We start from the raw sequence: 25,035 nt of genomic DNA, 5'->3' as shown, positions 1-25,035 counted from the left end.
AGATTCTTGATTAAGGAATCGAAAACCTCAAATTTGGTAGGAACATTTGAGTTTTATAAACAACAACAACAAAGGGGGTGCCTGTGTGGCTCAGTTGGTCGAGCGACTGCTTCCAGCTCAGGTCATGATCCTAGAGTCCCGGAATGGAGTCTGGCATCGGGCTTCCTACTCTGTGGGGAGTCTGCTTCTCCCTCTGACCCTCTCCTCTCTCAAGCTCTCTCTCTCTCTCACTCTCTCTCTCTCAAGTAAATAAATAAAATTCGTAAAAAAACAACAGCAGCAACAACAACAACAAAAATCCTAGGGCTAACTTTTGAGATTTAGATACTATCAAGTTATGCTATAAAACAATGATTAAGTATGAGACATTATTCTTGAATCTGTTTTGCCCTTATACAAGGGAATTCTTCCCGACTCCTCCTTAGTTGGCACTTTTCATGAAAGAAGGAAATTGAAATTTTTTCAGTGCAGGTATTATTTGAGCATACCACATGTGCAAAGGGCCTGACTATTCAATAGATGACTTCATGTGACATGCTTTTAGTTTCAAATTTGAGTTAAATTAGCCTGTTGCTTTGCAACAGACATAAGAAACAATAGTACACCAAAGATCACTGGAGACTGATGGCTTAGCTTTTCCTTTCTTTGACTGAAAGAAGTTTTGTGTTTTTGACAGAATCCTGTGGATTTAAAACAATGTTTTATAGTTAAATTAAGCAGAAAAATCAATATAAAAAATTAAATGAATGATATAACAGGCCATCATTATGGTTCTGGCTTCCATTCCTTTCCATTCCTTTGTGAAATGAGCATATATTAAGTTGAACCATATGACATTGCTATCTTCATAGGTCAAAATTTCATTTGGTTTCACCTAATACCTTATAACTCATTTAAGTGTTGGTTCTTACCCCATAACTGAAGAACTTATATATTCCTTTAGAGAGGAAAGAAATTTTTTTCAGTTAAGAATTGTGGGTCTCAAGGTTTATAATGGGAGGAGCCAGTTGAACTAAAGCACTTTACCCCAACCATTTTATTTTATTTTATTTTATTTATTTTGGAGGGGGAGGGGCAGAAGGAGAGGAGGAGAGAGAATCTTAAGCAGCATGGAGCCTAACCCAGGACTGGATCTCACAACCCTGAGATCATGACCTAAGCCAAAATCAAGAGTCAGATGCTTAACTGACTGAGACACCCAGCCACCCCTACCCCCACAACACTTTATTTTAAAACTATCAAAGTAGTACAACATGTACATTGGTAAAAAAAAAAAAAAATTTTTTTTAAATAGTACTAAAGGACTAAAAAAGAAAAGTACAGTTCTCCTGTCCTCCATCCCACCAGGAAAGCATGACATTCATTGAACTCCCTAGGGAATCACTTTAAATCCTTTCTAACTTTATTTCATTTGGTCACTGCTGTGGTCTGAATGTTTGTGTTCCCCACTCCCCTCCAAATCCTTAGGTTCAAATCCTATCCTCTAGGGTGATGGTATTAGGATGCAGGGCCTTTGGAAAGTGGTTAGAGTATGAGGATGATCCTAACACCCTCATAAAAGAGGCTCCAAGAGGGATCCCTCCTTACTTGGCCATAGGCTGTTAAAACTAGAAGTTTGTAACCTGCAAGAAGGCTTTCCCTCCATGTTGGCCCCCTGATCTTGGACTTCCAGCCTCCAAAACTGTGAGAAATAAATTTCTATTGTTTATAAACCACCCAGTCTATGGTATCTGGCTGTAGTAGCCCAAATGGATTAAGACAGTGACTCTCCTTGAGCTTTAAAAAACATGCTTATATACCTTTTCTTTTTGGTCAGTTTTAAACACTATTAACTCCTTGGCAAAGATGATAAATGAGCTATTTATGTATTATGTTCTACTTTGTCCTTCATATCATATTTTTTTATTTATAATATTATTTTAGTATTAAAAATACACAGTGCTATTTAATACTTACTTTTTCTTTGGTTATATTTACAACCTTAAAGAAATACATACTTAATATTTTCATTTCCAGCTCCACCATCTTTAAACTCTTAAAATGTCCCTCTTTTTTTTTTTCTTTTTAAAGATACATTTATTCAGTGCCATGACCAGACTATTATATTTAGCAATCAGCAGCTTGGGTGCAAAAAAAAAAAAAAATCTACATTAAAACCCTTTGTTAGGGGTTGCTGGGTGGCTCAGTCAGTTAAGGATCTTTGCCTTTGGCTCAGGTCATGATCCCGGGGTCCTGGGATCAAGCCCCACATCTGGCTCCTTACTTAAAGCAGGAAGCCTGCTTCTCCCTCTCCCACTCCCTCTGCTTGTGTTCCCTCTCTCACTGTGTCTTTCTCTGTCAAATAAATAAATAAATAAATAAATAAAAGCCTTCGTTGGAATGCTTTACCCTTTCCATAGAACAGAAACTAAAATAACCTGTTATACAATTCATCACAAATATAGTCCTCTAATTTCTTGACCATATTTATGAGTATTGTTTAAAAGATGTCTTTTGTCACAGCTAGGCCCTGTCACCACAGTGCTTGGCTGGGTTCACAAATCTGTTGTAACCTGTAGCTTCCCTGTCATTTGTCTGGCTCTCCTGTTGGCTAAGCTGTTTCCTGGCAGTCATGAAAATCTCCTGCCACTGCCATAGCTACTGATGCTCCTGGAACCGCCAGAGCCACCTTGGTTTCGTGGTTTGGCAAAGTTATCGGTTTCCACTACCATAGGGGCCAGAGCTGCTTCCTCCAAAATTTCCCCCTTTCATGGGTCCAAAATTCGAAGATTGATTGTTGTAATTGTCAAAATCCTTACAGCTTCCACCACCTCCATCATTACCAAGTCCATTATAGCCATCCCCACTGCCCCCATAGCCACCACCACCTTGACCGCCACCAAAGTTATCTCCGTGACCAAACAAACCACCTCCACCCAAACCACCTCCACAACCTCCCCCAGAGTTTCCAGAACCACTCTGACATCTTTGGCTGGAATGAAGTACTAACCATCTCTTATTTAGATAGGGCTTTCCTTACTTCACAGTTGTGGCCATTCACAAGATGGGATTTTTTTTTTTTTTAAAGATTATTTATTTATTTATTTGGCAGAGAGAGAGATCACAAGTAGGCAGAGAGGCAGGCAGAGAGAGAGGGAAGCAGGCTCCCTACCAAGCCTGATGTGGGGCTCGATCCCAGGACGCTGAGACCATGACCTGAGCCGAAGGCAGAGGCTTAACCCACTGAACCACCCAGGCATCTGGCAGGATGGGATTTTTGAAGAACAATCTTGTCCACAGAGCCATGGTCATAAGATGTTGCAAAAGCAAAGCCTCTTTTCTTGCCACTGCCTTGGTCAGTCATGATCTCAACCACTTCAGTTTTCCCATATTGTTCAAAATAATCTCTTCGATGAGGTTCTTCACTGTCTTCTTTAATGACACCAACAAACATTTTTTTCACAGTTAAGTGGGCACCAGGTCTTTGAGAATCTTCTCTTGAGACAGCCCTCTTTGGTTCCACAACAATTCCATCTACCTTGTGAGGCCTTGCGTTCCTGGCTGCCTCCACCTCCTCTACAGTGGCATAGGTGACAAACCCAAAGCCTCCGGGAGGCTTGGTGTTTGGATCTCTCATTACCACATGGTCCATAAGTGTTCACCCTTGCTCAAAATTGCTCCTCAGATGCTCATCAGTTGTTTCAAAACTCAACCCCCTAATGAAGAGCTTCTGTGGCTCTTCAGGCTCTTTGGGAGTCTCTGACTTAGATATGATGGCGGTGGGAGGGGGGTACTTTAATGATGCTTACTCAGTGGTGTCCAGGGGCAGAAAGCACCTCTTGACAGCTCTTACCTTATTTATTATGTAAGAGAACGGGCATATCTAAATTTCCCTTCAACTCTCTCTCCTCCATGGACCTCTTGGCTTCACCACTTCACCACTCCAGCACTACTTTTATTATTTTTTTTTTAGATTTTATTTATTTATTTATTTATTTATTTATTTATTTATTTGAAAGAGAGACAGTGAGAGAGAGAGCATGAGAGGGGAGAGGGTCAGAGGGAGAAGCAGACTCCCCGTGGAGCAGGGAGCCTGATGCGGGACTCAACCCCAGGACTCCGGGATTATGACCTGAGCCGAAGGCGGTTGCTGAACCGACTGAGCCACTTTTATATTGTTAGAATTTATAGCACTCATTTTGTTCTGTGAATGGGCATTCAGTTGACACTAAATATTGAAAGCCAATAAAGTGTAATTATACCATTTTGCTTATGTAAATAGTATTCACTATAGAGGAAAATGCATCAGAATAGAAAAGGCAAATCTGTATCACTGGCCCACACCACTGGGAGAGATGCTTCAAACATCAGGATTATATAGTTACATTTTCAAATACTCCATTAGAAGCACCAAATAATAACACATTTTAGTTTGCTTTATATTTGGGATGCAGTTTTCCTTGCTTTTCATTTTTCCTCTTGGCAAAGGAAGCACATGCCTTCACCATATGACTAAATTTGCCCCAGATCTTGATCCCAGTCTCTGTGGCATGGAATCCACTCTCTGCCTGAGGACATTCTTCTCCAGTTCAGTATCAGTTGGTCTGCTGTACAGCTATCATTCTAGGCCTTCCTTTCATTGGGTTAGGGATCAGTGTTTCTTGGATTTTAGGCTTTTCTGATTCTTGGATTCCTTTTTCTTTTTATTGTTTCATCCTTAATCGATTTTTTCAGAAAGAATTTTTGAGAGGTGAGCTTTCTGAGTTCTTACATGTCTGAACATGCCTTCATTTTACCCTTACAGCTGAGTGATAGCCTAGCCAGTTACAATACTCAGCTACTCAGAACTCTGAAAGCAGTGCTCTACTGTTTTCTGGCATTGAGTGCTGTTGATGAGAAGACTAGTGCCAATTAAATTTTTGTTCTGTTGTAGTTGACCTGTTGCTTGTTCTCTGGAAGCTTTTAGAATCTTCTCTTAGTACTTAATATACAATAAAATCACAAGTTTGTGGTGACTTAGGGTCTTTTTTTTTTTTTTTTCCATTTTATGTGGCACTTGGTAAGCCCTTTTACTCTGAAGACTCCTATCCTATCTCTAAGAAATGTTCTATTATTCCTCTCATATTTTTTCTCCTGAGTTTTCTTGTCTCCTTCTGGAACTATTAGTTGACTGTTATCCTCCCTGGATTGACCTGATACAGCTTTTTGACTTTTAAAAATATTTCTTCCCCTTTGTCTTTTTGCTTTACACTTTGGGAGATTCTCCTGACTTTTTCTTTCAGCCTTTCTGTTTACTTTTTTTTTTTTTTTTTAAGATTTTATTTATTTATTTGAGAGAGTTGGGGGGTGGGGAGAAGAAGAGGGAAGGAGACAAGCAGACTCTGTAGGACCCTGGGATCACAACCGGACCTGAAGGCACATACTTAACCACCGAGTCACCCAGGCGCCCCTGATTTTTTTAATTAGTGCAGTTATTTATATTTTAAATTTCCAAAAAATTCTTTTTTTGGTCTCTGATTGCTCTATATATCTATATGTAAATATGCAGATATATATAAACTTGTTTTATGGATATATGGGCTTCTCAAATTTTCCTAAGTTCACTAGAATACTGTTTCTCTGAGGTCAGCTTCTTTTTAAATAGTTCTTTTGAAAATTATTAAAACTATACCTTCTTTTGGTTATTTTCCAACAAGGTGAACCAGAAAAATTGCCTAACCTTTGCTCCATTAAAAAAAAACAAGTTCTATTATGAAAAATTTCAAAATATTATGAACTCCATGGACTCACCTAACTTCAATAAATATCAACTTTCTGCCATTCTTGTTTCACCTATACCTTCACTTCTCCTATAAATTTTTTTAAAGATTTTTTTTATTTATTTGACAAAGAAAGACATAGCAAGAGAGGAAACACAAGCAGGGTGAGTGGGAGAGGGAGAAGCAGGCTTCCTGCTAAGCAGGGAGCCTGATGCTGGGCTCCATCCCGGAACCCTGGGATCATGACCTAAGCCGAAGGCAGATGCTTCCCCAGGTGCCCCTCCTGTAAATTTTTATAACCAAATTATTAAGTAGGTTATTTGAATTTATTTTTCATTTAGTAAATTATCCCATTAGATCATATCATACACTTTTTCAAAGTCACCTAATCTAACGAATGACAGTATTAAAAATTATAACAAAAAATCCTGACCATTTAACAGAGCACTTTCTATGGCTTATACTATGTCACGCTTTACAAAAACACTGGTTCATTTAAGATGACTAATAATGCAGGTGTCTACCTTTTAATCTGCAAAGGGTGTAGAGATGTTGTTTGTTAAAGGATTAGTAAAAGCATTCAATATGAAAACTAATGTGTGGACAAGGACATTTTCTATAACGAGAAATATGTGTTCATGACTATGTTTCTTGGATACAATTATGCCAACACAGTCGTAGCTGCTGTAATAAGAAAGGACTATTTCTAAGGAAATCTTAGTATCCTCCTAGGGACAAATAATGGCCTTTTAGTGATTTAGTATCAAAGTCACATCAGTTATAACACCAAATTATAAATAAGATGCTGCTATAAGAACTGAAATATTTTTTCTGTACACATGATTCTAAGATTCAGGAATAAACTAACAATTTTAGCAAATTAAGAGCCAAAAGATCTTGTTTATGCCCATAGAAGGCAGAAAATGGATTCTTCTGACTGGAGAGAATTCTCAACCAAGTGCCCCACAACCGTTTCCTCTCATTTTGATCTCATTCCACCTCATTCAGCTTTGTGAAGTTTCCCCAGAGCTCTGTTACCATTCACTGGGGAACCAGCACTGAGTAGTTGGAGGAAAGATGGGGATTTGAATCAATGTACTGTTGTTTGATAGCTTTTTGACCATGGGGAAGTTACTTAATTTCTCTAAACCTCAATTTCCTCATTTACAAAATTAGGAAAACAATATCTCCCTCTTAGGGTACTTGTGAAGATTAACAAATATATCACACTAAGCAAGTAGTATAGGGCGTAGGACTTAGCTACGTATAAATGATCAGTATTATTCCTGTGGGATTCACAGGTATCCTCTACAGGCAGGGTGGCAAGATTTAGCAAATAAAAATACAGGATATCCAGGTAAATTTGAATTTCAGGTCGGTAATAAGTTTTAGTCTAAATATATCCCAAATATTGCATGGAATATACTTATATTAAAAAATTATCCAGGAGTGCCTCGGTGGCTCAGTGGGTTAAGCCTCTGCCTTCGGCTCCGGTCCTGATCTTAGGATCCTGGGATCGAGCCCTGCATCGGGCTCTCTGCTCAGTGGGGAGCCTGCTTCTCCCTCTCTCTCTGCCTGCCTCTGCCTACTTGTGATCTCTGTCAAATAAATAAATAAAATATTTTTAAAAAATTATCATTGTTTATCTGAAATTAAAATTTTAGCAGGAATCCTGGCAAAATAACTTTTCTTTTAAAAGAAAAATGAGGTATTAGTAAAAGTTGTGATGAAATTTGATATTGTAGGGGCACCTGGGTGGCTCAGTTGGTTGAGCGACTGCCTTCAGCTCAGGTCATGATTCTGGAGTTGTGGGATCCAGCCCCGCATCCGGCTCCCTGGTCAGCAAGGGGTCTGCTTCTCCCTCTGCCCTTCCCCCTCCCATGCTTGCTCTCTCTCCCTCTCTCTCTTTCATTTTCTCTCAAATAAATAAATAAAATCTTTTAAAAAGTTGATATTGTATCTGCTCAAACATGGAGGTACACTCAGTATTTTCTCTTCCGAGTAATACTCAAGTATCATATATCAGAGAAATAAATAGTGTCTGTATTTTGAAGTGGAATATCAACTTTTCCCCAAACTGAAATCTGTTGGATCAGTTACTATTCTAAACTAGGCATGGATTTTCAAACTACTTACTGAATTATATTTGTATTTAAATATTTATTTGGAAAACCACAAAGCACTACATATGAAAATCATAGAGGACCACCAAAAATATGCAAACTACAAATCTGACAGCACTTAATCATTGAAACACTATTTGCAAAATGTTCTTGTTAACCATGTTTTCTTTGTGTGTACCAAGTAATCATTTTCCAAAATGTGCTTGTTATGAGCATACACAGAGACACACAAGATAAATAAAGCAGATGGATTTTATATTTTATTTCAATCAGACTGTACTTCTTAACCTCTTACCTAAACTAAAAAGCCTGTTATCAATCCTGCTAATTTGTAGTTAAACTTTTAATGAGATAAAAATAGCTTTGCTAAAGGCAAGGTGGCTGGGAACTACGTTACAGTAATATAGTCTTCTGCTTCTTTTCCATTGGTGAGAGACGTACTCCGTGATTCCTTCCTTCAATAAGCAAAGTGAGGAAACAAGAGGGCGCCTGGGTGGCTCAGTGGGTTAAGCCGCTGCCTTCAGCTCAGGTCATGATCTCAGGGTCCTGGGATCAAGTCCCGCATCGGGCTCTCTGCTCGGCAGAGAGCCTGCTTCCTCCTCTCTCTCTCTCTCTGCCTGCCTCTCTGCCTACTTGTGATCTCTCTCTGTCAAATAAATAAATAAAATCCTTAAAAAAAAAAAAAAAAAAGTGAGGAAACAAGAGATGCCAGAATCTCTTTACCCATTACTGCTTTAAAGCATTTGCAAGCTGTGTTTAAACTTCCAGATGGATTATAATGCAATTATTCCAAAATACAATATGCGTGCTACATTTCCTCGTTCATAATTTCTTATTTGCCAATAAAATAGGAGCGGTGCTCCATTCATTTTTCCTTAAAAAACGCCCCTTCTGCCCTAACTCCTCTATTTCTTTCCATTCTGTCGCCCCGGTCGCCGTGCCCTGTACTCTTCAGCTCCACCTCGTGTAGAAGAACGTCGGCTGCACCCTCAGCTCCCACCCCCGGGAGCATCCACCGCAGTGGGAAAGATGAAAAGCCGGGAACTTTATGTAGGAATCAATGCTAAACGAAGAACTGATTTCCTGTAGACCCTGTCTCAGCAAAAGCAGGTCTTACAGCTGGCAGGAAACGCAGGAAAGCCTACATACTCATTTCCTTGATACATTCAACTGAATCTGGAGAAAATTCGACTGTTCAGTTACTACTTAGCTATACTTGGGACGGAATTTCCATTGGCCCGCGATTCCCGGTGAACCCCTTCAGAAGAGCCAGGCAAGGACGTTCTCCGAGCAGTAGGATGCCCTACACGAGCTGCCTCGCGGGACCCTGCGGCGGACTGAGTCACGTCACAGAGCCCAAAAGAGAACGCCGGAAACGGTGTGCGAGGCCGTTCTGGGAGAGGGTGGGGAAGTCCCCTCCTCGGTGCAGACTGCCCGCGCTGACAGGAGCCGCTTCGGTGTTCTCCGGTCCCGCGTCACCTCAGGCAAGAAGCTGAGGGGCCGTGGTGCCCGGTTGCCCCCAGCATCTCCCCAGACTCCTCCTGAGAAACCTGCGGGTCAGGAGCGCACACCTTTGGCTCATTATTATAAATTTGCTTATGAAGCCCTCCTGACTTTCAAAGTTCAAAGTGTGGTTTCTGCCTCCTCTGACCAGGGGTAAGGGAGGCTCGAGCGTCCCGCGGTGGGGCGGGGAGGCGCTCGGCTGGGGGGGAGGGGAGGGAAGCGGGTGGCGGGGCCGCGCGGGGTGGGGCCGCGGCCCGGGGCGGGGCGTCCTTGCCGAAACGAGCGGCGCCGGGCGGCGGGCGGGAGGCAGTGGCGGCGGCGGCGGCGGCGCGGGCCGAGGGGCTCGCGGATTGGTTGCGGCGGGCGGAGACGTCAGGCTCCCGCGGCCCGAGCGGCCGCCGGGCTCGCGCGGCGCAGTAGGCTCGAGTGCGCTCCGCAGCGAGGTGGTGTCTTCGGCCGTCCCGCTGTCCGCTGCCGCCGGGCTGTGCCGCTTGAGCCGGGACGCGCCTCCGCGCTCCTTGCCGCCTCCATCCCCGCGGCCGCCGCTCTCCTCGCCGTCTGCACACACACCATGACGAAGAAAGAGAAGAAGTCCTTCAACCAGAGCCTAGCCGAGTGGAAGCTCTTCATCTACAACCCGACCACCGGAGAGTTTCTGGGGCGCACCGCCAAGAGCTGGGGTGAGCGGGCGGCGGTTGGGCGCCGGGGCCGGCCGCGGTCCGGGGGACGCCGGGCGGGGTCGGGTGGGAAAGGAAAGGCGGGAGATGGCTCCCCGCGCGGGGCCCTTAGAGCGGCCGCAGAGTCCGCCGCCCACAGCGGTTTTCGGCTGGGGCTGCCAGACTCTCGTAAGGGCGGCGGCGGAGGAGGGGCCGCGCGGCCCCATTCATTTCTAGCTTGGCGGGCGGGCCGCCGCTGGTTCCCGAGGCGGCAGGGCCCGCAGGCAGCCCCCGCCGGGCGCCGAGCGCACGTGCTGCTTCGGCCTCCCGCCCCGAGCGGCGCTGGAGGCCGGGGACCCCTGCCCGGAGCCGAGCCCCGAGCGTGCGGGGGCCGAGCGCCCGGGCCTCCCTTTGTACCGAGCGCGCCGTCCGGGAGAGGCCCTGGCAGAGGCTGCCGGTGGCGCCCAGCGGTTCGGGGAAGCCAGACCCTGCCCCACGCCCGGGGAGAGGAAATTTCCACTCTCGCCGCTATCTTGTGACTCGACCACGCTGCCACCCGGGTCGGAAGAGTGCGAGTGAGTGTTAAGTGGGTGGGTGGCACGAATGTGACGCGGTGAGTTAATTACCCAAGTATTTGGTACACGAAAATGCTCGAGTTTGGACAGTGAAAAGACCGTAAAAAGGTTGATTCCTGCCTGATTCCTTTTTCATTACAGACGTTTTCTTCCTAGCAAATAGACTTCTTTTGGGGTACGTAAATCCCAGGTGGCACAGTTTTTTGTGCCTTCAAAGCGTGTGATGGTTGTGTATTTTTTTTGTGTATGAGTTCTTTGTTTTAAAAAAAATATTTAAATCATCCACCAATGTACTGCTTCAGGGTGTCTTTTTTTCCTTCCGAAAAATTGTATTAATATCTGAATAAGACTAGTGCTTTTTTCTTTATTTTTTTCCTGCCTTTTGAAAAACGTTTTAGTGGGTCTTGACCTCTTTTTTTCTGGGAGAGAATACATTTCTAGAGTGGGAGAACTATTCGGACACGACATCTTTAAGAGAAGCATGAAGAGAGTAAATTAGCTATGACTCAGAAAATAAACCGTTGCTACTGACTGAAGTCGGCTCCTCCGGAGTGGAAAGTCGGCTTAAAGTCCTATCACAAGCTGAAAGGGGCCTTGGAGGTTTTTTAGCCCAATTCCCAGTTTAGAGATGAGAAAAATGAGATCTAAAGAGGTTGTGATTTTGCTTTGTGTGAAATTACATATTCCACAAAGCCAAGAAAAAACCCAGTTGTCCTTTAATCCTAGTCCAGCGGTTTTATTATTTTACAGATGCCTTGCCTAACTAACACTTCATGATTTTTATTTAGATAGTTGTCTTTTGGGAACCCACTAATGTGAAGAGGAATTATATCTTGCATCCGGAGTTAAAAGGGGGGGAAAATGGTGAAGTTATTAATGCTTCTAGAATGTGCTACCTTTTTGCTAAAGGAATTTTTGGGTGGTGGAGAGAACCATTAATGTTTGTATACTATCTTCCTCAGTGCCTTCTCATTTCCAGTAACAAGTACCTTCATTTTTTGTTAGAATGACATTTCTTACTGCAGAGTGCTTCTTGTCTAACCTTTGTATTTATATGATGTTGAGGTTGAGATTTTATTGGGTATATGCACTTACATAAATAATGTGCACAAGTGGTCAAAGGTAGTCAGTCATTATATAAGGGCAGCCACAGTACTACAAGTAAAGTTGGGATTTATTTTAGAAGGATTAAAGCAAGACCTTTTTTCAAAATTGAAAATAAATATTAACTCTTAACAGCAAATAGTACATTTCTGAGTTTATTGGAATAGTAGTAAACCAGTGCAAAATGTCATAAATTATCTGCAATCTTATCCCAACATAAGGGCATTTCTCCAATGATATATGTGGGTGTGGTTTGAAGAGGCTGAAGTCCATACTCCATTCTCCAAGGCTGTGTGTCCTCATGCGTTGGGAGTCTGCTTGGAAAAAGGGGTATCTTGCTCTAATTTTCAGAAAGGCACTGTACAGGCTAGCTGCCTGATCTCATCAATACAAAGATGTCTGCTATTAATATTTTGGTATACATCTGGGCAAACTTCAAAGGGTGTTATGTTCATTTTTTTAAAAGAAAAGAAATCATTCAATAAGTGTTGCTTTATAGTTTTTTTTTTTAACTTATTTTAGAGAGAGAGCTGGGGGGAGGGGCAGAGGGAGAGAATCTTTCAAGCAGACACCCCTCCCCCCACCCGATAAGGAAGGAGACTGTACCTGGGGCTCGATCCAAGACCCTTGGGATTTTAACCTGAGCCAAAACCAAGAGATGGTGGCCCAATTGACTGAGCCACCCAGGGACCCTTATTATTTTGAGTATATTGTGGGCATCTTATCATTTTTTATAAAAAAAATATTTTATTTATTTATTTGACAGAGATCACAAGTGGGCAGAGAGGTAGACAGAGAGAGGGAGAAGCAGGCTCCCTGCTGAGCAGAGAGCCCACTGCCAGGGCTCGATCTCAGGACCCTGGGTTGAAGGCAGAGGCTTTAACCCACTGAGCCACCCAGGTGCCCCGCATCTTACCATTTTAATAAAGATCTATATCATCATTTTAATGGCTAATGTTTTATTGTATGGTTCCATGTACTACGTGATTTTTAAAAATAAACATGTTTATTAATATATGTAGTTTATGTATTCGTGGGAGATATCCAGGGAAAGATGAGTATCTCCTGATTTTTTTACCAGTAATTTATTGGATATACTGGTCTCTCCTCCCAGTCCCTTCAGCCTTGAGCATACATTATTACAAATTTATTTCTTGAGATGTTTCTACCAGTGGAATTTCAAGGTCCTATATGGTATGTGTAACCTTTACATTTTGGAAATGTGTTTTTTATTTTCTTTGTTTTTAGAAACTGATTTGAAATTTTTTTCTAGTTGCTTTTAAATTTAAATGTGGGAGGATTACCTTTTTTTTTTTTTTAAACTTTGGTAAAATTGCTGTACCTGCTGGTATGTAGAAAAAAGCCTTCTCTGCCCTAAGGATTTTATAAAGGATATAAAAGACTTTATAAGGATATATTAAAAACATATACTTTTTATGGGGGAGAGGGGCAGAGGGAGCAAGAAAATCTAAGCAAGCTTCATGCCCAGTGCAGAGCCTGATACAGGGCTCTATCCCACCACCCTGAGATCATGACCAGAGCCAAAATCAATAGTTGGACGTTTAACTGATAGTTACCCAGGGTCCCCTAAAACCACACATTTAAGTAGTTTTGGCATTTACACTTGGGATAAATGAAAATACTGCAGGTTACACCACATTGCCTTATTGGCAATGGCTATGTAAAATATGTGAATTTTTAAGATTTTATTTTTTTAAGCAATCTCTATACCCAGCCGGACACTGAAACCCACAACCCTGGGATCATGAGTTACATGCATGCTGTACTTACCAAGCTGGCTGGGCATCCCTGTGTAAAAGATTTTGAGTAGCTTCTTGAATGTTGGGCAGTTTCAAAATCATTACATACATATCCCCTCATTTGATCTTCACAACCACCTTCTAAAGTAAAGCACACTGTAGGTGATCAAAGTGTACCTAGAGTTGGTTTCTTAGGCTGAACAGTAAGAATACATCAGGAGTAAGTAATTGTCATGTATAAAAACACAAGACAAAGAATATTTAGCATCTTGTGATTTATGTTGCAAATATTAAACCTAAATGTATTATATATAATTAGACCTAAATGCATTATATATAATTAGAGTGAAAGCTTAGAGATCCTCTACTGTTATTTATACTGTAATGGACCATGTGTTGCAGTTAACATTTTTAAGAATAATGAAATAGAATAGTAAAAATACCATTTTATCCTACCTAATAAGTTTATTCTAAGGAAACATATTCCATGAAGCTTTTCTGTATTTTGTATATACAGATAACCCCTGTGTAAAATGTGTTTCTTATTATGACTCACAGTCAAAAACTTGAAAGCCACTAATCTAGCCCTGTGCCCTCATTTCATAGGTGAGAAAATTGAACTCATAGGTCTGATTTGTCAAACTTTACTCAGGAGTAGATCCTTGGCCTTTAGACTACCTCCAAGGCCAGACCATTTTTGGGTTTTTTGTTTGTTTTTGTTTTTAAGATTTTATTTATTTATTTATTTGACAGAGAGATCAAAAGTAGGCAGAGAGAGGGGGAAGCAGACTCCCTGTTGAGCAGAGAGCCCTATGTGGGGCTCAATCCCAGGACCCTGAGATCATGACCTGAGCTGAAGGCAGAAGCTTAACCACTGAGCCACCCAGGCACCCCTGTTTTGTTTTTTTTAACTGCTACAGCTTAATGTCATTTAATCACGTCTGTTGTGAGCTTCTTCGGAGTTCATTATCTTAAGGCTATCTGTCAGTAGATGCTTTATGTTCATACTAACTTAAAACTTGAGTTGCTGATCTCTAAGCACAGTCAGGATTCTGGACCAAATCAGTTAACACCTACACTTTGTTCATGTGCCTTTTCTTTTATAGATCCATGAAGTGCCATTTTCTGTCACCTGCTCCCATTCTGGGTCATGCCTCAGTAAATGCTCTGCCTTGGAGATCACACTCCATCCCATCTTGGGTGTTTGACTGTAGGGGAGAAGGCAAGTGTGTTTATTTTCCCAGTATCACATAGTTTTGTAAGATGTTGTTCTTTGTCCTGTGGAGTGTGACATATTAAAAAGAAACTTTACAAAAATGTGCGCTGTTGGGAAAGTAACAGGACTTGCCTTAACCTGTGTGCAGGCTAAAAATGAAGGTCAGTGGTGGGTGTGGCATCGGCAGCAGCAGAGGCATACTGAGCCATCACCCAGCAGGAGACAGCACTTCCTGGACTGGTAGTAGAAGGGAGGGGATGGGGTAAGTTTGTGTGTTATATTCTAGATGTTGTAATTACGGTAGTTTGTGTTTTACTGTTAAGTAGCAACCTTCCTCTGCCCCCATATTAATTATTTTAAATTGACTTTCCAGTTCATATCTATAGAATTAAATTAGTTGTAGTAAAAGAAGTTTCAAAACCCTCCTGTCTTTAGTAGCAATATTTCCATGTATTTGTCATGTTTGATTAAAGACCAGTCATTTAACACTGATTGTACAATGGAAGGGAGAAAAACTAACCCTAAAACATAAGTCATGGGTAATCTTTAACCACTTAAGTAACCACTATTAACATTTTAATAGTTTATTTCTTTTTTATAAATAGATTTTTTAAATGTATAAATAAAAATTTAAAATACAGAGTTAGATACCTAGTTTTACCACTTAACATTTGGGGAAAATGGTTTTTATTCCTTTGCCACCTCAGAGGTTGTTGATGTGTTGGGAGTAACCTTGGTGCCCTGTCCATCACGTCTGTGGGTACTGTCCACATACCCTGCTAGAATTATCTCTATGTTAAGATTCCCAAATCTACATCTGTAGTTGGTATGGCTTTTTTATGTTAACACAACCAACCGCCTGACAGAGAGCTTCAATTAAATGTTTCATAGGACTATGAAGTGCTTCACACACCTCTTCATGTAAATCTCTGTTACCTTCAGGGGCTCCTTAGCATGACACACACACACCTCATAATCTCACTGACTTGTTTCTCTCTTGTCATCTCTTTCTACCATTCTCTGGCCCTTCTGGTCCTCTTTCCTAGCTTTTGAGTGTTCTCTTTCCTTCTCCTTGGCCTGGGTACTCAGGCTTCGGTAGCCTGATCTCTGGTAAATGTCTTTGAGCCCCTCTTTACTTTAAGACTGTGTCAAGTGCTCCTGTGTATCCCATAATAGTTTTTTTTTCTGTTATAGCATTTATGATTTTTTTGTAGTAGTGTTTTTGCCCATTTACTAGAATATAAGTTTCTTATTCGCTCACTTTTGATTCCCTAACACTGAGCCTGTTGCTCAGCACTTAGTAGGAAGGTAATAAGAATAGGTTGAAAGAATGAGCACTATTATGAAATATTTCCATGTAATTAGTCTTTTCACAGTCTTTTTTTTTTCTTTTAAAGATTTTATTTATTTATCTGACAGCACAAGCAGGGGGGAGCAGCAGGCAGAGGGAGAGAGAGAGAGAAGTAGGCTCCCTGCTAAGCAAGGAGCCCAGTGTGGAACTCGATCTCCGGACCCTGGTATCATGACCTGGGCTGAAGGTAGACACTTAACTGAATGAACCACCCAGGCACCCCATTTTTGCAACTTTTTAAAAAATGTTCTTTGGTGGTATTGATATATCATAGTATATAGTTCCCCAGTGTTTGGGCATCCTACCCCCCTTTTTTAATACCACTGTGAGTTTTCATAGAAGTTCAGTGTTGAGATGAAGCTTCCACTTAACTTTGTCTTTGGAGATTCAGCTGAGTTTGTGGCATGCCTGAGTGGTGCATCTGATTAGGATAACAGGAATACGGTTATTATCCAGGTCTGCTTTCTGCCTTATTGCTCTGTTCAGCTTCTTATACTGCTGTAATGAGACCTGCATGAAGGTTGTTTTTTGTTTGTTTTTTTTAAGTTCTCTCAGATTTAATGGGCATTTATGTAACCGTGTTTTCTGCCCTGCAAGGTGCTTTACTAATTATTTCTGAAAAAAATTATTTAGCTTGGCAACCTCTCAGATACCTGTTTAAACTTTGTAACTGAGTTGTTTATAGACTGCCTCTTATTTGTGACTTCTGCTTAGTATTATGTTAATGCCTTAGTAAGGTATGACTTTGGAACTGACCCACGTCCAAGGCATAAGGTACTTTTCTTTGGCAGGTTCTGACCTGTAATTAGTGGCCCTTTATGTACTCTTAACACCACTCCCCACCCAGTACCTCTCTAATCATTTCTGATTCCTTCCTGTCTGTTTTTTCCTTGTCTCATTTCCTAAATGTGTATTTCCCAGTTGCTGTCTTTCCTTGTTTTCTCCTCATCTTCTTCCTTGCAATCTCATAAAACAATTGCAAAGATCACTCAAACATTTTACTTGGGTTAACATGTCTCTGATTTAGTTGCTTCCTATATATATCTCAGAAACCTGAGAGGGAGAGGTTTAGATATCGTGACTAGCTCTGTTACTACCTTATATATCATCTGGCAAACAGCTTTTTTCCCCTTCCTCTACTGAAGTTCTTGTGAGTTGCTCCTATATTTACAGTTTTTGAAAATAGGAATCACTATGTTTTTCTTCATTTGGACTCTAAACCTGGCCAGATCATGCCAGTTCTACATCTGTAATGTCTCTTAAATCTGTGATCTACACCCTCATTATTACTACTAAGATTAATCAGGAATTAACTTCCTCTGCCCTGCCCCTGCCTCCCCCCACCATATCTTATGAAAACCCACATTCAGAGGGAAATCAGGGTGTTCACTTTTCATAGCTTCATAATACTAACCACCTGTTTGAAATGTCATGGTTCTTAACACTCCCTCTCAACCCTGGCCCCACTGTGTCAGGATCTGGTAGTGCCTTTTCTCATAAATTCTCTGATTAAAAACTTAAAGCACCAGATGAAGAGCTTTTGTGACTTTTCCATAGTTGCTCCAATTTCACGTAGACAGTTGGCTTTCCAATTTTTATCTGCTATTAAAAAAAAAGTTGTAGTGTTGTTAACTTTGAGGAAGGTGAGCTCTTAACTCCTGAGGTATCCCCCAGAAAGATCCAAGGAGTCCACTGGAATCACTGTGACCTAAACCAGTGTAACTTCATTACTATCAGGTTATTTTTAAAGCTACAGCTTTGATTGTGCTACTTCCCGTTCCCCAAAATTGTGTTTGGATCCCCACTGCTTTCAGAAGGTTTAAATAATTTCCAAACATCCTGGCATTCCAGGCTTATTACATATTGGCTTAGAACTAAGTTTCCAACCTTACAACCTGTCGTTGCCCACCTTATTCCAGTAGTATACCACATGTCATAGGGTGCATCTCTGTTCATTTCCTCCCCTGTACCCTTCCTCTCTGCATCATAAATTCTTCCCTACTTCGGAGACCTTTGAGTGTCAGCTATCGCAAGCATTTTTCTGATATATGCCTGGTGAAAATAACACCACATTTGTCTCGTATAACACCTAAAACTTTGTATCCTGGATTATGGCTGTTTATATGCATTACTCCTATTAACTAGGTGTTCTCACAAATCAGAATTTACATTTGCATATCCCCCTAACATCTAACACATAGTAAGAGCACCTTTTTTTGTTCTGATTTTGGAAGCACAAATTGTTATTTACTTGTGATTCACCTATTTCTTGGGCTAAAGGTGAGAGTATTATATGTTAATTGGTATAGCTGCACACAGAAAGTCTTAATTTTTATGTGAAGGTATAATTCCCCTTACCTTACCATGATTCTGCCCCACTAAACTAATTCATTTTAAAGTTTCCAGATAGGGCACCGTAGTAAAAGTGAGCCTGTGGGCATATATGTATATGTTTTTACTTCATGAATCAGGATATACCAATATCCTGAGATGACCAGACAAGGACTCAGAATATAGACCTAATTTCTAGTTCCACACATCAACTAAGCTTAGGTAACTCATTTAAAATCTCTTGGTTTTAGTTTCTTCTGTAGGAGAAAAGTTGCAGAAGATAGTTTCTAAATTTAACTTTGAGATGAAAAAAAAAAAAGTATATAAATGCTTTATTAGAGGAGCAGGCAGCAAGCTTTTTCTTTTAAGGGACCAAATAATACTTAAGGCTTTTCCAGCCATTTGGTGTCTGTTGCAGCTACTCAGCTCAGCTATTGTGGCTTGAAAATGGCAATAGACCATTTGTACACCAATGGACCTAGCTAGGTTTCAAGACTTTATTTACAACAACAGGCAGCTACTGTGGTTTGCTGACCTCTTTAGAAGTTGGTGTCAGTGTAGGCTGTTGTAAGAAATCTGAACTGGTCTTAGATGAGATGTCGACTCTTGGCTTGTTCTTTTCAAATAATGAAAGTAACACTGTTGTTTGAATTTTTATAGTACAGATGTGAATATTCAGTAAGTCCATTGTCCTCTTCAGCTTCTTTCCTGGGGTAATATTGTAAACAGTAATTTTTTTTCTTTTTTTTTTTTTTAACAGTAATGATTTTTAAAATGTTTATCCACTTGGGGTAAAGGTCTGGTGGTATTTTATAAAAGTAAATGTATACCTACTCCATGACCCAGCATTTCTACTCCTAGGTGTTTACCCAAGAGAAATGAAAACATATATTCACGAAAATACTTGTACAAGAATGTTTCATAGTAGCTTCAACTGGAAACAGCCCAGATGTCCATCAGCAGGAGAATAGGTAAACAAACTTGTATGTCCAAACAGCAGAATACTACTCAACAGTAAAAAGGAACGAACTATGGATACACAGAACAGGGATGAATTTCACAATTAGGCTGAGCAGGAAAGAAGCTTTACCTAAGAGAATACATACAATATGACTTCATTTATATGAATTCTAAAGCAAGCAACACTTATGATGGAAAAAGGCCCAGAATGTTGTTTCCTTTAAGGCAGTGGTCATGGGGATTGGGAAGGGGCACCAGAGAACTTGGTAGCGTCATGTAATATTATGTCTCTTGCTGGGGGCTTAGATCATACAGGATACATTTATCAAAGCCCTTTTTAAAAAAAAGTTTTAAAATTTTAGTTAACATATTGTGTAATATTTCAGGTGTACAGTACAGTGATTCAGCACTTCCATACAACACCCGTGCTCATCACAAGTGCCCTCCTTAATCCCCATCACCTGTTTTACTCATCCCCCCCCACCCACCTCCTACAGGTAAAGATCAGTTTGTTCCTTGTAGTTTAGTATGTCTTTCTCTTTATTCCCTTTGGTCCTTTGTTTTGTTTTGTTTTGTTTTTTCATTGTTTTGTTTCTTTAATTCCACATATGAGTAAGATCATATGGTATGTAGTCTTTGACTTATTTCGCTTAGCATAATACTCTCTTCCTCTACCCGTGTTGTTGCAAATAGCAAGTTTTCATTCTTTTTTTAATGGCTGAGTAACATGCCTGTGTGTGTGTGTGTGTGTGTTTGTGTATGCTGTATGCTGTACGTACCACATCTTCTTTACCCACTCAGCGATTGATGGACACTTGGACTGTTTCCATGATTTGGCTATTGTGGATAAACATAAGAGTTCGTGTATCCCTTCGAATTAGTATTTTGGTATTCTTCGAGTAAACACCTAGAAATGTAATTGATGGATTATAGGGTAGTTCTATTTTTTTTTTTAAGATTTTTTTTTAAATAATTAAAAAAAATTTTTTTATAAACATATAATGTTTTATTAGCCCCAGGGGTACAGGTCTGTGAATCACCAGGTTTACACACTTCACAGCACATACCCTCCCCAATGCCCATTACCCCACCACCCTCTCCCTACCTTCCTCCCCCCAGCAACCCTCAGTTTGTTTTGTGAGATTAACAAGTCTCTTTTGGTTTGTCTCCCTCCCAATCCCATCTTGTTTCATTTATTCTTTTCCTACCCTCCAAACCCTCCACGTTGCATCTCCACTTCCTCATATCAGGAAGATCATATGATAGTTGTCTTTCTCTGATTGACTTATTCCGCTAAGCATAATACCCTCTAGTTCCATCCACGTTATTGCAAATGGCAAGGTTTCATTTCTTTTGAAGGCTGCATAGTATTCCATTGTATGTATATGTGTGTGTGTGTGTATATACATATATATGTATATATATATACGACATCTTCTTTATCCATTCATCTGTTGATGGACATCTAGGTTTTTTCCATACTTTGGCTGTTGTGGACATTGCTGCTATAAACATTAAGGTGCATGTGGCCCTTTGGACCACTACATTTGTATCTTTAGGGTAAATACTCAGTAGTGCAATTGCTGGGTCGTAGGGTATCTCTATTTTCAACTTTTTGGGGAACATCCATGCTGTTTTCCAGAGTGGTTGCACCAGTTTGCATTCCCACCAGCAGTGTAGGAGGGCTCCCCTTTCCCCGAATCCTCGCCAGCACCTGTCATTTCCTGACTTGTTAATTTTAGCCATTCTGACTGGTGTGAGGTGGTATCTCATTGTGGTTTTGATTTGTATTTCCCTGATGCCGAGTAATGTTGAGCATTTTTTCATTTGTCTCTTGGCCATCTGGATGTCTTCTTTGCAGAAATGTCTGTTCATGTCCTCTGCCCATTTCTTGATTGGATCATTTGTTCTTTGGGTGTTGAGTTTGATAAACTCTTTATAGATTTTGGATACTAGCTGTTTATCTGATATGTTGTCTGCAAATATCTTCTCCCATTCTGTCAGTTGTCTTTTGGTTTTGTTAACTGTTTCCTTTGCTGTGCAAAAGCTTTTGATCTTGATGAAGTTCCAATGGTTCATTTTTGCCTTTGCTTCCCTTGCCTTTGGCGGTGTTCCTAGGAAGAAGTTGCTGAGGCTGAGGTCAAAGAGGTTGCTGCCTGTGTTCTCCTCAAGAATTTTGATGGATTCCTTTCTCACATTGAAGTCCTTCATTTTGAGTCTATTTTTGTGTGTGGTGTAAGGAAATGGCCCAATTTCATTTTTCTGCATGTGGCCGTCCAATTTTCCCAACACCATTTGTTGAAGAGGCTATCTTTTTTCCTTTTCCATTGAACATTCTTTCCTGCTTTGTCGAAGATGAGTTGACCATAGAGTTGAGGGTCTATTTCTGGGCTCTCTATTCTGTTCCATTGATCTATGTGTCTGTTTTTGTGTCAGTGCCATACTGTCTTGATGATGACAGCTTTGTAATAGAGCTTGAAGTCTGGAATTGTGATATCACCAACTTTGGCTTTCTTTTTCAGTATTTCTCTGGCTATTCGAGGTCTTTTCTGGTTCCATATAAATTTTAGGATTATTTGTTCCATTTCTTTGAAAAAAATGCATGGTATTTTGTAAGATTTTATTTTTAAGTAATCTCTCTGCCCAGCAATGTGAAGCTTGAGCTCACAACCCTAAGATCAGGAATCACATGCTGTGTATAGACTGAACCAGCCAGGCACCCTGGTAGTTCTGTTTATTTAATTAATTAATTTATTTATTTTAAGACTCTCCATACTGTTTTCCAGAGTAGCTGCACCAGTTTGCATTCCCCCCAACAGTATAAGGTTTTCCCTTTTCCACATCCTCACCAACACCTTTTGTTTTTTATGTTGTTGATTTTAGTCATTCTGACAGGTGTGGGGTGATATTTCATTGTTTTGATTTGCATTTTCCTAATAAGTGATCTTGCACATCGTTTCATGTGTCTGTTGTTCATCTGTATGTCTTCAAGGCAAAAATGTCTATTCATGTCTTCTGCCCATTTTTTAATTGGGTTATTCATCTTTTGGGGTGGGGTTGTCAAAATCCATCTAATAGCATGTTAGAGATTTGTTGTGTATTTCATTAAATGTGATGTTTCTCCAATTTTAGTTAATATGCATGATGAAGTGTTTGGGGCTGAAGTATACATACTGACATCTGGAATTTGAAATGCATTTAAAAAATAAATGGTGGGGTGCCTGAGTGGTTTAGTGGGTTAAGCTTCTGCCTTCAGCTCAGGTTACAATCTCAGGGTCTTGGGATCAAACCCCGCATCGGGCTCTCTGCTCATCAAGGAGCATGCTCCCTCCTCTCCCTCTCTCTGCCTACTTGTGATCTGTCAAATAAATAAATAAAATATTTTAAAAAAAATAAAAAAGTAAATGGTGAATAGATAGGAGATACAGTAGAATGTTAACTGTAGAATCTAGGTGTGTTTGTGGATGTTCATTGACATTCGATCTTTCTGTGTGTATATAAACATTGCCAACTGAATATTAGAGAAAAGAATACATTTTTTTTTAAAAGATCTTATTTATTTATTAGAGAGAAAGTACGTTAGTTGGGGAGGAGCAGAGGAATAGGATCAAGCAGACTCCACACTGGGCACAGAGCTGGTCTCTGAGGCTCAATCGTGACCTGAGCGAAAATCAAGAGTCAGATGCTCAGGGTGCCTGGGTGGCTCAGTGCGATAAGCCTCTCGCCTTTGGCACAGGTCATGGTCTCAGGGTCTTGGGATCGAGCCCCGCATTCGGCTCTCTGCTCAGCAGGAAGCATGCTTCCCCCTCTCCGTCTGCCTGCCTCTCTGCCTACTTGTGATCTCTCTCTCTCTCTGTGTGTCAAAAAAATAAAATCTTTTAAAATTAAATAGAGTCAAATGCTCAACCGAGCCACCCAAGTACCCCGAGAGTATGCGGATACATTTATGTTTCTCTTGATTGCTTTCCACCAGTTGTGGAGTCTTTACTATAAAAATGATTGTTTATCAGTTTTCTTTCAGCCCTATTTCAGTGCATCTGTATGTATGTATATACTTACACATAAGTATATATAAGCTTGGGGGTATATATGGAATATGTAGGAATAAGTAATTTTCTACTTTTACATGAGTAATAGGAAAAATGTATGTTGTAAGTGTGTCCTGTGTTTCCATGTTAGTGTGTATTTATTTCTTTCCTTTGAATCATTACATAATCGCAGTGCAGAGCTGTATATCCAAGAGATACATAAATATTTTTTGTGAATACTTAGATTATTTCTAATTTTTTCTCTTAAAGATTGCTGCTTGTGTATGTGCCGCTGTTTATCTAGGGTAGCTACTGAGAAATGGAATTACCACTTTGTATGTTCATTTTTATATTAATAGACTGTCCTCCTTTATATAATAGACTGTGCCAATTTATACTTCCACCAGCAGTGGCTAAAAGTACCATTTTCCCTTTGACTTTCTGAGCATTGGATATTACCACCCTTTAAAATTTTTTTGCCGGGGGTGCCTGGGTGGCTCAGTGGATTAAGCCTCTGCCTGTGACTCAGGTCATGTTCTCAGGGTCCTGGATCGAGCCCCGCATTGGGCTCTCTGTTCAGCAGGGAGCCTGCTTCCCCCGCCCCTCTGTCAAATAAATAAATAAAATTTTTTGCCAGTTTGATGGGATATTGATACCTGGTTGGCTTCATTTGCATTATCTCTGGTAACTGCAACTGAGCATATCTTTGTTTGCTCTTTTTTTTTTTTTCATGGTCACTTAGTCCCTTTGCTCTCCTTTGTTTCTTTTATTTAAAAATATTTGTTTTAAATTAACATTATTACAAATCCAACAATCTTTTATTTAATAGGCTGTTCCTAATCAACTCAAAATATATTGAATAATCCAGTATTTCCTCACTGATTTGAATTGCCAACTTTCTTACATGTAAAACTTCATCTTGGATCTTTTCTCGGATTTTGTCGATCTGTATCTCTGTTCCTGTGTCATTCTTACAAATTTCACATATGGAAGCTCTATGTGAGCATTTGTAAAATAAAATACATGTGTGAAATTGGGTTGGATGCTGTCTGTTCAATTTTGGTATTATATATGCTGGCCTTATAAAAACCATTTAGATAACTTACAGAGCATCCTAAAAGGATAGTTAATAGAAAAATTCTATTCCTTGAAAATTGGGAGAACCGGCTATAGCCATTTGGACATGGTGTATGTTTTAGGGGTAGAGCTTTATTTACTTTTTTAATAAAAACTTCTGATTTGGAAATGTATATTTTCCTTAAAATATTATATATTTCATCTATTCTCAGGTTTGTGAATTGAAACTGATTTTATTGATCAAATTAAATATTTTTGCATTTGTTTCTATTACTTTCATCTTAAATCTCTCCCATTGTCCTTGAATTTATTTTAGTCTTGAATTAAAAACCTGGCTCCTTTTCATTAATCTTACTTTTTAGTGAATGACTCTAAGGATTTTTCCTTTGCTTCTGCTCTGACTACATTATTGTTTTGGATTTTGAGTATTTCAGGTTTCATTGTCTTTTTCATCCAAGAATTATTTAGAAATCTATTTTCTAAATTTTTGTTTTAATTTCTAATATATTTACTTTGGTTTTAGAGAATGTAGCCTTGTTTTTTTTTTGTTTTTTTTTTTTTTAAGTTTTTAGCTTTTGTTTTTGTGTTATTGTATCTTAAGTCATGGAATCTT

General features: G+C 40.1%; 1 protein-coding gene, 1 long non-coding RNA gene and 1 pseudogene across 3 annotated transcripts in view; 1 reads left to right on the top strand and 2 right to left on the bottom strand.

Annotated features, from left to right (window-relative positions):
• Positions 1 to 2,605: 2,605 nt before the first annotated feature.
• On the bottom strand, positions 2,606 to 9,937 carry LOC116591280 (annotated as a pseudogene).
• ATP1B3 (ATPase Na+/K+ transporting subunit beta 3) overlaps positions 9,733 to 25,035 on the top strand; it is a 43,834-nt gene continuing 28,531 nt past the window's right edge. The window contains exon 1 of the mRNA XM_032347058.1: positions 9,733 to 10,044. Coding sequence (XP_032202949.1) covers positions 9,936 to 10,044 — 109 coding nt within the window. The 5' untranslated portion in view covers positions 9,733 to 9,935. The remainder of the gene's footprint in view (positions 10,045 to 25,035) is intronic.
• Positions 11,644 to 25,035, bottom strand: part of LOC116593167 — a 54,658-nt gene continuing 41,266 nt past the window's right edge. For both annotated transcript variants that reach the window (XR_004286787.1, XR_004286786.1), the window contains 2 exons: positions 13,491 to 13,655; positions 11,644 to 12,013 (listed from right to left, as the gene is read on the bottom strand). This is a non-coding gene — a long non-coding RNA (uncharacterized LOC116593167). The remainder of the gene's footprint in view (positions 12,014 to 13,490; positions 13,656 to 25,035) is intronic.

Source organism: Mustela erminea, chromosome 1, assembly GCF_009829155.1.
Source record: "Mustela erminea isolate mMusErm1 chromosome 1, mMusErm1.Pri, whole genome shotgun sequence".
In the NCBI taxonomy this organism is placed as follows: Eukaryota; Metazoa; Chordata; class Mammalia; order Carnivora; family Mustelidae; genus Mustela; species Mustela erminea.
Note: the sequence above shows the minus strand (reverse complement) of the source record. Positions and strands in the feature narration are given on the sequence as shown.